The sequence below is a fragment of the Astyanax mexicanus genome, chromosome 5 (genome assembly GCF_023375975.1).
Source record: "Astyanax mexicanus isolate ESR-SI-001 chromosome 5, AstMex3_surface, whole genome shotgun sequence".
NCBI classification, from domain to species: Eukaryota; Metazoa; Chordata; class Actinopteri; order Characiformes; family Acestrorhamphidae; genus Astyanax; species Astyanax mexicanus.
In genome coordinates, this window is record NC_064412.1 from 31,559,984 (window position 1) to 31,573,377 (window position 13,394).

A 13,394-nucleotide genomic window follows, 5' to 3' on the forward strand; every position below is an offset into this window, starting at 1 on the left:
TTTTTATTTGGCTGAACTTACAATTTGATAAATTTAACTAATTTATTTTTTTCATTTTGATATATAATATATTTTAGAGTTTATTGAACCACATAATTCTTAAGGATCACTGTTTATGCTTTTTATTGGTAAAAGCAGATGTGTAAAAAGGGTACTTTTTAAAACTATGTTTCCCCCCTACAGATAAATCGACCATTTAATTACTAAAAACATTCTCAGTACTGCCAGACAGCCACCTCATAATTGCATGTGGTTTAGACTGGATTATATAAAGTTTAGGTGCACGTATGACTGATTTAGAATGTAGTGTTTGGATCGAATATGTGCACAGATGTATGTCTGAGAGAGTGTGTGTGTGTGTGTGTGTGTGAGTGTGTTTGAGTGCACGTGGGTGTATGTGTGTTTTGGAATGCACATCGAGGGCTTGGTGTCATTCGATTCCCGAACCAATCGGAACTTCGACAACAGTTTGTGTGGAGGAGTAGTGAAGTGTATAAAAGTGCTCGGGTAAAAGGAGGGAAAACAACAAGAGCAAGAAGAGAAGAAGAAGAAGAAGAAGAAGAACAGAACCAAACTCAAACCATCGAAGAAAAGATGAAGACCTTCACTCTCCTCGTCCTCTTTGGTGTGCTGGCTGCCTGCATGTCCATGGGAGGTAAGATAAAAAATAAGCTTATGAATAGCTCAAAAACTACAAAGATAAAACGGAGTGCTTCTGTGTTCATCAATCTGATGTATATCTTATTTATCTGAATTTTAATGACTTTTTTCCTGTGTGTGTGTTTGTGTGTATAGTGCTCCCAGACGTGGTTGTTGATCCTGAAGCTGATGCTGCAGCTGCACCTGCTGATCCTGTCGATGCTGACCCCTCAGTTTCCGACTCCTCCTCTGCCTCAGACTCTTCTTCTGCCTCAGACTCTTCCTCTGCCTCAGATTCCTCTTCAGCATCCGATTCCACCTCAGATTCTGCCTCAGATTCTGCATCTGATTCAGCCTCTGATTCCTCCTCTTCTGAGTCCAACTCTGCCAGTGAGGAAGGTGAGACCCTAAAACTGCTTCATTAGTTTATAAGCCCGTCCAGTGCTGCTCTGTCCATCCCACCATGAGTAGACAGAAGTACGGTGATGGAGCAGAGTATGAGGACCCCTGATGTAGATGTAGAACAAGTTTTGAATTTGTGTAACTGAATTGTGTGTTGAATTGCAGCCACACCTGGACCAGAGCATGTGGTGGTGAAGAGATCTGTAGCTGCATCCATGCTGAGGAGACACAGGAGAGCCGGCACACCTGCTGCTGCTCTCACTCCTGTCCAGCTGGAAAGGTACAACTGATCTACTCATCGTCTTCTATTGATTCAGACTGTTCTGGATTCTATTCTTTTTTATTCAAACTATAATAGTCATAATCTTCCTCTACTCCTCTATTCGCTTTTTTCTTAATTGTTCTATTCTATCCATTTTATATATTAATAAGTACATCCCTCTGTCACTGTACCTAATTCTACTCCATTAATTTCAGGTATACTTCCTATACTTCCTGCGCCACTGTATCTGACGCTATTCTATTGAATTCATTACAATAATATTCGTTCCAAGACCTTTCACAATAAGATTTCTTGTAGCTGTTAAATCATCCCAAAAATTAAGCCTATTGCAATAAACTGTACTATTGCCATTTTAATACCATTAAATGCCACTGACATTATGATAATAGACTAGCATAACAAAACAATTCTACTCTTTTAAAGACAACAACATTTAAATTAATCATAGTTTGGACAACTGGAAAAACTTTTTTCCTCACCTACTGCAGTTAACATTGTATGTGTGGAGTCTCAGGAATTGAAGCAGTGGTCACTGCATGACAGGCTAATATGCTGTTCACTGTTATATATGTGAACAAACATACAAATAAACAAAATAGACGATATCGCAATTATCAAGTATTATTGAGGTGATGTCCATTCATTATACGATGAGTCAAAAATGTGAATAACATGACAGGCCTATCCATCCCTCTATTTAGACATTGTTTTGGACTCTATTCTCTATTCTATTTTATTCTATTCTATTCATAAATATTCTAAGCTATTCTGTGACACTGCACTTGAGTCTCTATTGTATTTTACTAATTACAGTAGTATTCTCTGCTTCTGTGACACTGGACTTTGTCTCTTTATTCTATTCTATTCTTTTCTATTCTAGTATTACAATCATTGTAATCCCTCTATTCGTGTTTTTTCTGGATTATTTTCTATTCTATTCCACTCGTTTTAGTAATGTGCTCTTCCTTTTTTCCCCTCTAAGACTGCACTTTATTCTTTATTCTATTCAATTCTATTCATAAATATTCTCAGCTATTCTGTGACACTGCACTTGAGTCTCTATTGTATTTTATTCATTACAGTAGTATTCTCTGCTTCTGTGACACTGCACTTTGTCTTTTTATTCTATTCTATTGTATTCTATTCTATTCTACATTACATTACATTTGGCAGACGCTTTTGTCCAAAGCGACTTACAAAAGTCAAGTACAAAAGTAATAGGAATTAAGATAAACCATTTTAGATAGGGCTTAAAGGAGGTCGAAGGGAAATAAAAGGATAGAGAAGTGAAGGAGGGGAAGAAGGAAATGAGGTTAGAAGTAGTTAGTGTGTTAGAGGTGTTAAGAGAGTAAGTGCTCTTTGAAGAGTTCTGTCTTCAGGAGTCTCTTAAAACAGAACTCTTCAAAGATTATTCTAGCATAATCATTGTAATCCCTCTATTCATACTTTTTTTCTGGATTATTTTCTATTCTATTCCATTCATTTTAGTAATGTGATCTCCCTTTTTTTCTCCTCTAATACTGAACTTTATTCTTTATTCTATTCTATTAATTACAGTTCTATTTTCTCTTGGATTTTTGTAGGAGTATAAGGGATGTATAGATAGGATGTGCAGGTTTTAAAGTAACATTTTGTCTTTCTGTCTCTAATCCAGTCTGAGAGAGGTGTGTGAAGCGAACGTGGCCTGTGATGAAATGGCTGACACAAACGGCATTGTGGCGGCCTACACCACCTACTACGGCCCCGTCCCATTCTAAACCTCAGAGGGAAGCTGCTTCTACCTGGACTCAAATGTAATCCTCATGTACAGGCAATAAATAAGCTTTATACCATTTGAACGGGTTCCACCACTACCCTGCTTTGCATAGAGGGGAAACAGGGAGCTGACCGGGATCTGCTGTGGTGAGAGGCAGTGCCAAGTTTTGCTGCAGTTGTGTGTTTTCACTGAAACCACTACTGAGCCCTGCTTTCTCGTTTTGCGGCGGCAGCCACCATTACAACGACAACTCATTTGTGTAGTAGTCTAAGAATAGTCCTGTAAGGTGTACGTAGCCTGTGGTTTGATCAATCTAACCGACAACTGTATTATAGAACAACACCTGTATGATGTCCACCAATGTAATATAAGCTTGTAAGCTTAGGGATACAGAGCTTTATTTGCACAGATTAACTGAGTATTAGTAGGCAAGCCATACACGTATACAAAGCTTTTTTTGTAATATTATAAATTATTTCTTTTTTGCCGTGTTTAGGTTGTGTTTTTATGAAAGAAGACTGTTATCTTTCTTCACAAAGGTGCTACACCTCCCTATTTTACCACTGTAAAGTAGGGGAGTTACATCATAAACTGTATTTTAATGCAGATAGACTGCCTTAAACTGGCTAGTTGGTGGCCCATGACTGTGCCATTGTCTCGTTGTCAATAGTACATTTTATCATGCGCACATAGTACTTGAACAGTGATGCGATGACAGAAAAGGCTTGTTTAGTGTGTTTTAATAAAGATGTTTTAAATAATTATGTGATTGTGTTCATTTATTATGCAAAGGATAAAAAACATCCACCCACAATCCTGTCCATTTTTAGACATTGAATTAGGACTTAATCATCACTCACCATTACTTTATGTTTGCAGTTACATACACCAGCGCTAATAAACATTAAAACAACTGACAGATGAAGTGAGTAACATTAATGATCTGGTTACAATGGTTCCTATCACAGGGAATAAAACATGTAGTGTAGATGTAGATTGCTAAATAACATTGGGCAGATGTTATAATGATTACAGGGAGATCTGACTAGCTCACTGAAAGTACTTCTGGGTAGTGTACCTCTTGGTGAGAGATTGTTGACTGCCAGACATGGCTCTATGAGGCATTCTAAGACTTTTTGCCCAGTTAAGAGACTTTAAGACAGAATGCATCACTTCACTGAGAGAAACAGAATGGTCATTTCAACGATTAATTTGTATGTCATCCACCGTCACCTTCATTTTCAGTGGTGACCTGAATAAAAAATCTTGACTATTTTGCACTGAGCACTACAATCCTGCCATGTCTGAGTAACAACTCATTGACACAACTGCTGGTGTGATGATCTGGAATGCCATCTTAAACAACAATCACGCACACCCTAAATTGTGATACAAGGGACAGACAATTAACAGCTAAGCGATATATATATATATATATATATATATATATATATATATATATATATATATATATATGCAGGACATTAAGCAAGCACACGTGTTGCTACTCATGGCAGGGCCTTCAACTGGCAATTTTAAGCAGGACAATGCTTGTCCACACACAACAAGGGTTTCCCAGGACTGTCTTTGCTAGACTATAATATGTTCTTGACCTGCCTTGTTACCAAATATTTGGCCAATCAAAGATTTGTGGGACGAGCTGCCAACAAATGTGAGCACATGTGCTTTAGAATGGCATATATCATTATTACATTCACACACATAAAGTGTCATTTGATTCCACAAACTTACTCATTGTAAGTGAGTTGTACTAGGGAGAGTAAATAGTTCTTGCCTGAGAAAACAGGCTAGCATATGAATCTGAGAGACTTTGATGTTTCAGGAAAATCTCCTAAACATCAGGCAGATTTATCAGCATAAGGGATAAGCCTTCTTGGTCCTTGCTCTTTTTGACCCTTTAAGTCTTAAATAAAATGCCAGGTTTGGTAATTAGCTTATTAGCTGAATCAGGTGCATTGGGAGCAAATACTAAAATTTTCAGGGTGTGCCGTCCTCCAGGACCAGGCTTGGGAACCACTGCTCTAAAGGGCACAGTAAAAACAAAGAAGCAGCAACAACACAACACAATGAAGCAACATTAACAAATAACATAAATGACAGGAAGTTGGCTACAGTCCAATTTCAAAATACTGGAGAGAGTTACCTGCCTCCTCCTCAGATGCACAGATAACTGTGTTCTGACCTTCATAACTGAAGACCAAAGTAATGTACATACAGACATCAGATAAAAAGAGCAGAACTTACCAAATCCAGCCAGCACAGTAACATCATTCTACTAACACCCTCCAATCCTTACCGCTGAGTTCGGCTGTGAGCTAGCACTGAGCCACTTGCTGCATTCCGTAGTTCTGAGGTCAATAAATGAAGATTCAAGATTCACAGATCACATCAAACCACAGAACTTACTTATCTATCCAGCACAGTGCTGTTCATCTGATATCAAACATCAGCCATTAATTCAACTCAGAAAACATTTAGCATCACCAGTTAGCTGTTAGCCACTATGGCCAGTCTGCCATTTTGTTAATAATAAAAGCCCCTAGGGCAGATAATATAAATTAAAGATGCATAATAACATTCTATTAATGTTTTGAATCAAATAATAATCGACACAACTTTATTTTATTTTGAGTATTTTATATTATTTAAACTTAAATAAACATTTGATCAAATTACGGTCAAATATTTAAATTTTGTTAATATTTGCATCTTATTTATAAGCTTTTTAAACAGTCCTAGTATATGGTATTATTACAGAGCAACACATTTTAGCACATTTTAGAGTATAAATAAATAAATCCATAAATAAATGCTCACAAATAATTGTACAGATAAATAAATACATTAATAAATATATTTTGTCATGAACAGGTATACATTTAAAATTGCATCAGGAATCTATTTCCATATTTCCATGCATGAACCTTTATTTAGGTTTTTGCATTTCTACATTTATTTATTTATCTAGAAACAGTTGATTCTGTCTGATTCACCAGTTGACCAATCCTGTTTTAGAGCGAGAATAGGACAACCTACCTAATAACATACAAATGCAAAAATACAAAAACACATAAATGAATAAATGTGGAAATAAATGTAGAAATATATAAATAATTAAATGCAGAAATACATAAATAAAAAAATGTATTTAAACAATTTATACAATTACTTATGCATGTATTTTTTTCTATTCATTAATATGTGCACTTATTTATTTATACTTAAATAAATAATGTTATTTATTTAATTTATTTATGCTTAAAATAACCTCTGGCATGTGTGACTGTCTCCTATAACTAGTTTTAGATGTATAAAGGTGTGTCTATAAAAACTGGTCTAGTGTTGTAGGAGATATATAGACTGATGTTCATTACAAGAAGTTTTTAAGTCTATGCCAGTTATTCATTCATTTGCTCCTCAGCTAAAATTCAACTGAACTGATACTCTGTTGATGAATGTGATAAAAATGCTATTAATTAATCACAGCACATAATTAATTAGATCATTTTGTATCGCCTGACACCACTATTAAAAAAATCTAAAATGTGAGACTAATAAAATCCAAAAGACAGAAAAAACTGAATCTGCCAAAAAAAATTAAGCAGATTTCATAGGGCCCTAGAAAGATGAGAAATGCTGCTGTCTCAGGCAGGATTCTAAGACAAGAAGACACCATGTTATGCCTGAATCATAGTTTAGATATCTATATTTTTATTTTATTTGAAAATGCTGATGGTTAATGACAAGAGAGCTAAATATCTGTCAGTGAGCTGTCTATACAGTAACAATCACTACACTGCCTTCTGATGATCAGGTCAGCTGATCAGTTCAGTTTTATGTTGGTGTAGTTAAATGTACACTGAGTCTCAAAATCTATCTACATTTAATTTAAGCACATTAAACTGTGTAAATGTAACTACCCCTGCTGCCTCTGCTGCTCTGTGTGCTGAAACTGCCCTACTTCCTACACTTGCCCCTTCACGTGACCGAGCGTTCAGAGTTCAGTCCTCGTGAACACGCGTTTTAACCGGCGGACAGACTCTCTCTGAGTTTTAGAGACTCATGAATAAGCAGCTTTTCTACACTTTCTGAAGAAACATGGATTTCCTTATCGGGAGCCCTTTCTCCTCTCCGGTCGGCCAGCGGATCCGTGAGTGTCTCAAACCCTTTATCTAACGTTACCTGTCAGTTCAGAAACGAGCAGAATTCAGCTCAAATTCAGCTACAGTCTGTACCAGGCTTCCTCCACACTAGAGAGACAGTGCTGTAGTTCACTGATTTACGATTAACCTGAAAACAGACGACCAACTTCACCAGGAAAACTTCCGTTTTATAGTGTTTAAACCATTTCATTCTAAAAGCTGAACTTTAAAACCTTAATAGAAAACACGAAGTTTCTGTGCGTGTATTAATAATAATGTTATTTATATTAATATTATTATTTTCCAGTCTTTAGTAATAGTAGGGAATGGGCGTGTCCAACTTCAACTGTAGGTTAAATATAAGGAACTGAGCAAAAAAACACAAAAATAACACGTCTCCTGTTTTCTGTAATTGTTATTTTGTGCTGTAACATTGTTCATATGGTTAACCTAACTACAGTCTGATAACCCTGTTAAATTCAAAGCCTGCCTGTTTATCTTTATGGTGATTTATTTCAGATAGTACTGAGGGTAGGATTTGGCAGGCAGACATGACCCAGCCTTTTCCTTATAACCCTGATTCTAAAGGTTATCTTACATCATTGTCACACAACAAACGCATATGTACAAAATGGCAGCTTTACAGCAGGATGAAAAAAGTTTCATAACTTTTTTATTTGAAGTATAATAAGTAGAATATAAGTAGAACATATAACGTTACAGCTCTGGAAAAAAAATAAGAGACCACTTAATAATAATAAGTTTCTTTGATTGTACCAAATTAAAAACCTCTGAAATATAATCAAGAAGAAGATAGATGATCACAGCCATCAAACCAAGCTGAACTGCTTGATTTTTTGCACCAGGATTTGCATAAAGTTATCCAAAAGCAGTGTGTAAGACTTGTGGAGAACATGCCAAGATTAGAAACCAGAGTTACTCCGCCAAATATTGATTTCTGAACTCTTCAAAATTAAGAATATGAACTTGTTTTCTTTGCATTATTTGAGGTCTGAAAGCTCTGAAAGATCTTTTTTGTTATTTTATTTCTCATTTTCTGCAAATAAATGCTCTAAATGACAGTATTTTAATTTGGAATTTAGGAGCAATTTTGTCCATAGTTTATAAAATAATACAACAATGTTTAATTTTACTCAAACATATACCTATAAATGATGTTATGTAATAACAAAAGTTTGGGAGAAGGACCACGCCCTAACGCCTACGTTCTAACTCCACCCCGTATCAATCAACCGTCCTATAAATACCTCCCCTAACTAACTATCTCTCGTGACGAAAGTTCGCAACCCACCTCCTCCCCAACAACCCCCTTTTTCTACTCTTCCACTTCTCATTAAATAAAAAAGGGGGGGATATAACTGCACGCTTCTTCAAGCACGCAGTTCAGAACTCCAGCCCAAATTTCCCTGAGTTCCCTCCCCTTTTTCCTTCTTTCTCTACTTCTTTAGGCGTGGTCCGCACTTAGCAAAATAGCAAAATTAGAGAAACTTATTCAGAAACTGAAGTTTTTTTTAAAGCTATATATATTATTGGTGTCAATCATAGAAAAGAATAGTCACAATATTATTTTGTAATTAATCATGATTAATCACACTTTCTTCATTAAGAGCTTTTAATAATGGGTATTTATATGTGAATAAAATAATCAGTTTTTATATTTTATTGCGGCCAATCCTTAAAAAAAACCCATTGTATTACGGTAATCAGAACAATATTCTGTGACTAAATCATGGATAACAATCCTGATTACAGTTTTTTTAATGCTCGTGCTTTACTTCATTTTTGGAAAAGGGCAAAAATAATGGTGTAGTGTGATGTGCACCTGGAGTAGACTAAATCATCCTTATTTCTTTTACTGTATTGTAATATCTCAGGGCAGAGTATTAAAATGTGCTGAATTACTGAGTTTAACTGAGAGTTTTAATGGAGAAAATATTAATAAACACTAGTGTAGCTCCATATTCCACATTCAACAGCTGAAACATAGGAAACGCAGCATTTGCTTTGTGTGTGTTTGTGTGCACGACCACGCGAGTGTGTGAGAAAGAAACTCAGCAGCAAGTGTTGGTGTGTTATATCGCTAAATAAAAATGCTAATGCTGCACCAGGTTTATCAGTTTTATCACGTGATTATTTTGCATTGAAAAAAATTACATTAACGTTTCTAGACTAACTGCATGCGTTAACACGTTAATGTTGACAGGCCTAATACAAGTCTCCTAAAATAATTTTGTTGACCTAAAATAATAAATATATTTTGAAACATTTCTATTGGCCCATTCATCATTCAATTCTGACACAAAGTTGAGAAACAACTGCCAGGTTTCTTTCTTTAAAAAACGTGAAAAACAGTCAAACTTAAGGACAGTTTTTGCAGGAGAGTTAAAATAAGCATTGCTTTTACACTGATATATACTGTTATCAGTATCCAGGAGAGCTGTACCAATTTTTAGGAAGAAGAGTAAACAAACACAAATGCAGAAGTACAGTATTGCTGATATGCAAATAAGGTCACTGGTTTTGTATGTGTTCTAAACTTTTCAGAATTTCATGATGAATGGACCAACAGAAATGCTTCAGAATGAGTTTCATGATATATAGAATGATGATATATAGAAACTCAGGAGATATGATAAACTTATTGTTGTAATTTTCAGATAACATTATTTTAAAATCTATATACACTACTGGTCAAACATTTTAGAACACTGATATTTTCCCTTTATTTGCCATTTAAGCTTTTCACGGCCAGCCAAAAACTGAAAAGGATAATAAAATCCAGTGTACAAAATGTTGCAATTAACTGCCTGGGCCAATAACACATTAGCATATTTAAAAAGAAACATTGTTAGAAAAAAAATCAGCTAGCAATTCATTGATTAACAGCTTACAGCTGGTAAGTAGCAATGGAAATATAAACTTTTAAAATTAATTAAAAAATGTAAATTTACAAAATCTTTGTATGTAGTAAAGCAGTATTGGAACAGATCATGTTACTGCAGCATTTACACATTTACACACATCACATTCACACTTTCCTCATGATAACTAGAAAAAAAAACACAGAAACACAGAACTCTGTAACTATTTAAAGTATTAGCCTAAAAGTCTTTTCTTTAGAGAAATTACAGATGAAGCCAGAGAGCAGTGAATACTGTTTTCTACACCCTTAAATGTACTGCAATTTAGCCAAATAAACTGCACCAATTATGCTCTCTGTTCACTGTATTTAAATGTACAATTAAGTCAGTTTTCTTTAAGCAAAAAATATGTTTTTAATGCGTTATGGGTCGTTATCAATACATTACAATATACATATACGTTACAATAAAATGATGCTTGCATATTATTATTATTATTATTTTCAATTATAACAGTTAATAACAATTTTTGTTTGGCGTACTTCCTTCCATAACTCCAGGAAAAGTGTGCAAAAGAAATATCCCACCCCGTGTGATCCTAACCAAGCAGAGCTCACATGAGTTCCACCCTGCTGAGACCTCCTTTCTGTGGGGCCTTTTAATTCCCTAATTCCCTCCTTCATGCTCGCCCCCTCTCACTCTCTCTCTCTCTCTCTCTCTCTCTCTCTCTCTCATTCTCCCTTCTTCATGTGACAGTCAGCTGCCTCTGCACACACACACACACTCTGAGAAACTCCAGGCATTTGTGATATTAATGTGAACATTACAGTAAAGGAGAACAAGAGAGAGAGAGAGAGAGAGAGATGGGAGAAAAAAAGAAAGAAAGAAAGCAAGGGACTAAGGGCAATAAATTCCTCTGTAAAAATAACAGTAATAACCTAATGCTTTTTGAAATTTAATATAATTGATGTAATGCCACTTCTTTACCTGTTTACACAATAACAATATAAACTAGGCTTTATCTAAAATTGACCTTTGTCGATGTGACTATCTCAGTATGCAAAACAGACAATAAAAAACCCATGTTCCCATGTTAGGGCATTATCAGGATTTAACACAGTTTAAAAAAAGTTATTCCTTTTTTTATAATTCATCCTTGATTACTAAGTATGATGTCTTGATGATGATAATGTTTTTTTTATTTCCTACTGAGCACACCCACATCTATTTACAGTACCAGTCAAAAGGTTGGACATACCTTAAATTGAATATTTTTTCATTTTTTAAATTGTATGCATTGTAGATTAAGGACTTTAAAAGTATCCTCAAGTGCAGTTGCAAAGACCATCAAAAACATTATGCTAAAACTGGCTCTCATCAGGACTGTTCCAGGAAAGGAAGACCAAGAGTTTCCTCTGTTGCACAGGATAAGTTCATCAGAGTTACCAGCTCCCCAGATGGGAAGCACCTAAATGTTTTACAAAGTATTTTGGTTTGTTTTACACTTAAGTTATCACACGATTCCTTGATCGTCTTAATGACTTTAGTATTAATTTACAATGTAGGAGAAAAATAAAAACATTGAATGAGAAGGTGTGTCCAAACTTTTAACTGGTAGTGTATATTCACTGATACTGAAATAGAGTGTTTTTAAACATATATACACGTTTTCAGTCATTTTAAAAGCACTATAGTAGAATATTAATTCTGAAAAAGAATGGCTTGATTAATTCTAAAAATGTTTGTGAACTTATTAGCTACGTAATTAGCTAGAGTAAATGGTGTTTTAAAAAATCTGTTGTGCCGTTGTAAATAAATAAAATAAATTTGAAATACTGGTCAAATAATTTGTTGGTAAAAAAAAAAAACTATTAACAGCTTGAGTTTAATTTGTAGTGATGTATGGTAAAAATAAGACTTATATGATTATTATTATTATTCTTTTTTTATTAGAGTTAGTCTTGATAGTGAGTCGTGTGCTTAACAAGACACTCACATGGTAAGACTAGCATGTTACAGAGTTGAAAACCGAAATATAATATAAAAACCAGTACACTTCAAAATTACAGTAACTTTTTAAAATGTTTGATTTGTGGACCACTTTGGGCTGAAGTGTTTTGTGTTTTGAGTGAACGTTGATCATAAATTTGATCTTTTATATAAAAGATAATTGACTGGTTAAGTTAATGGATTATGTTTTTTTGTCTGTTTTCTACAGAAAGAGCCACAAGTGCTGCTCTACAGGCTGAGGATTGGGCCATTAACATGGAAATCTGTGACATAATCAACGAGACAGATGAAGGGTTTGTCTGATACATATTTTAGTCCTTCCAATGAATAACCCTATATCAACCATTTCTCCTGTATGGGAAGAGGTCAGTTATTTAAAATGGTTTAAATATATTAATGAATACATAAAAGTTAAATAAAGCATATTTTAGATATTATATATACTATTAAAAAGAGAGATAGAAAAGCTTTTTCCCAAAGTTTCCCAAAGCTGTTTCCATATAGATGTGTTGGAAGGGCCCAAGTATTTTTCCAGTGCAGGATTAATATGGCTTCTGAAGAGTGCAGCCTCTGAGTTAGTTTATTAGCTATGATTTCATGATAAAGCATGGTTTCAGTTTCATTGCAGTAGTAGAAATTAAGTCAGCTGTGCTTAACTGGGGATTTCACATTAATTCAAGGGACTTTTGAGGTTTCAGGTCTAGACAGTTGTCTAGAATTGCGATTACTAGAAATTTGCCAAACTATATCTATTATTGTCAACTATTATCTTGTGTTTACAGACCTAAAGATGCAATAAGAGCCATAAAAAAGAAGATTGTGGGAAATAAGAACTTCAGAGAAGTCATGCTGGCACTGACTGTAAGATGTCACCTTTTTCTTTTGTCTGATTCTCCCAGTTACTTTGTTTGTGTCTATTTTTTTATATAGGGTGCATTCAAATATCCATACTGTACAGTATTTTTTCTCTCATTTGTTTGTGGTTTTGCTTGACACCTGCGCAGATGTGACAGTGTTATCAGGTGACACAGGCCACGTGTGATGTATTTTTTCATTTTCTCTTCGTGATTCCAGGTGCTTGAGACCTGTGTGAAGAACTGTGGTCATCGATTTCACATTTATGTCTGCAGCAGGGAGTTTGTAGAGGGAGTGCTGGTGCGGACCATTCTCCCCAAAAACAATCCCCCCATGATCTTACACGACAGAGTATTAAGCCTTATTCAGGTTTGTTTTGAGTTTCAGCAAAGAAAAGCTTTGAA

General features: G+C 35.0%; 2 protein-coding genes across 3 annotated transcripts in view; both read left to right on the forward strand.

Moving 5' to 3' along the window:
- Positions 1–515: 515 nt before the first annotated feature.
- On the forward strand, positions 516–3,841 carry bglapl (bone gamma-carboxyglutamate (gla) protein, like). The gene is made up of 4 exons (XM_007231324.4): positions 516–655; positions 796–1,038; positions 1,207–1,321; positions 2,979–3,841. Exons 1-4 carry the CDS (start codon positions 595–597, stop codon positions 3,079–3,081), a joined length of 522 nt encoding a protein of 173 aa, XP_007231386.3. The 5' UTR covers positions 516–594; the 3' UTR covers positions 3,082–3,841.
- Positions 3,842–7,089: 3,248 nt separating this feature from the next.
- LOC103023513 (target of Myb protein 1-like) overlaps positions 7,090–13,394 on the forward strand; it is a 41,393-nt gene continuing 35,088 nt past the window's right edge. For both annotated transcript variants that reach the window (XM_007231325.4, XM_049479314.1), the window contains exons 1-4: positions 7,090–7,251; positions 12,344–12,428; positions 12,918–12,996; positions 13,210–13,359. In XM_007231325.4, the coding sequence (XP_007231387.3) occupies positions 7,200–7,251; positions 12,344–12,428; positions 12,918–12,996; positions 13,210–13,359 (366 nt within the window). In that variant the 5' untranslated portion in view covers positions 7,090–7,199. The remainder of the gene's footprint in view (positions 7,252–12,343; positions 12,429–12,917; positions 12,997–13,209; positions 13,360–13,394) is intronic.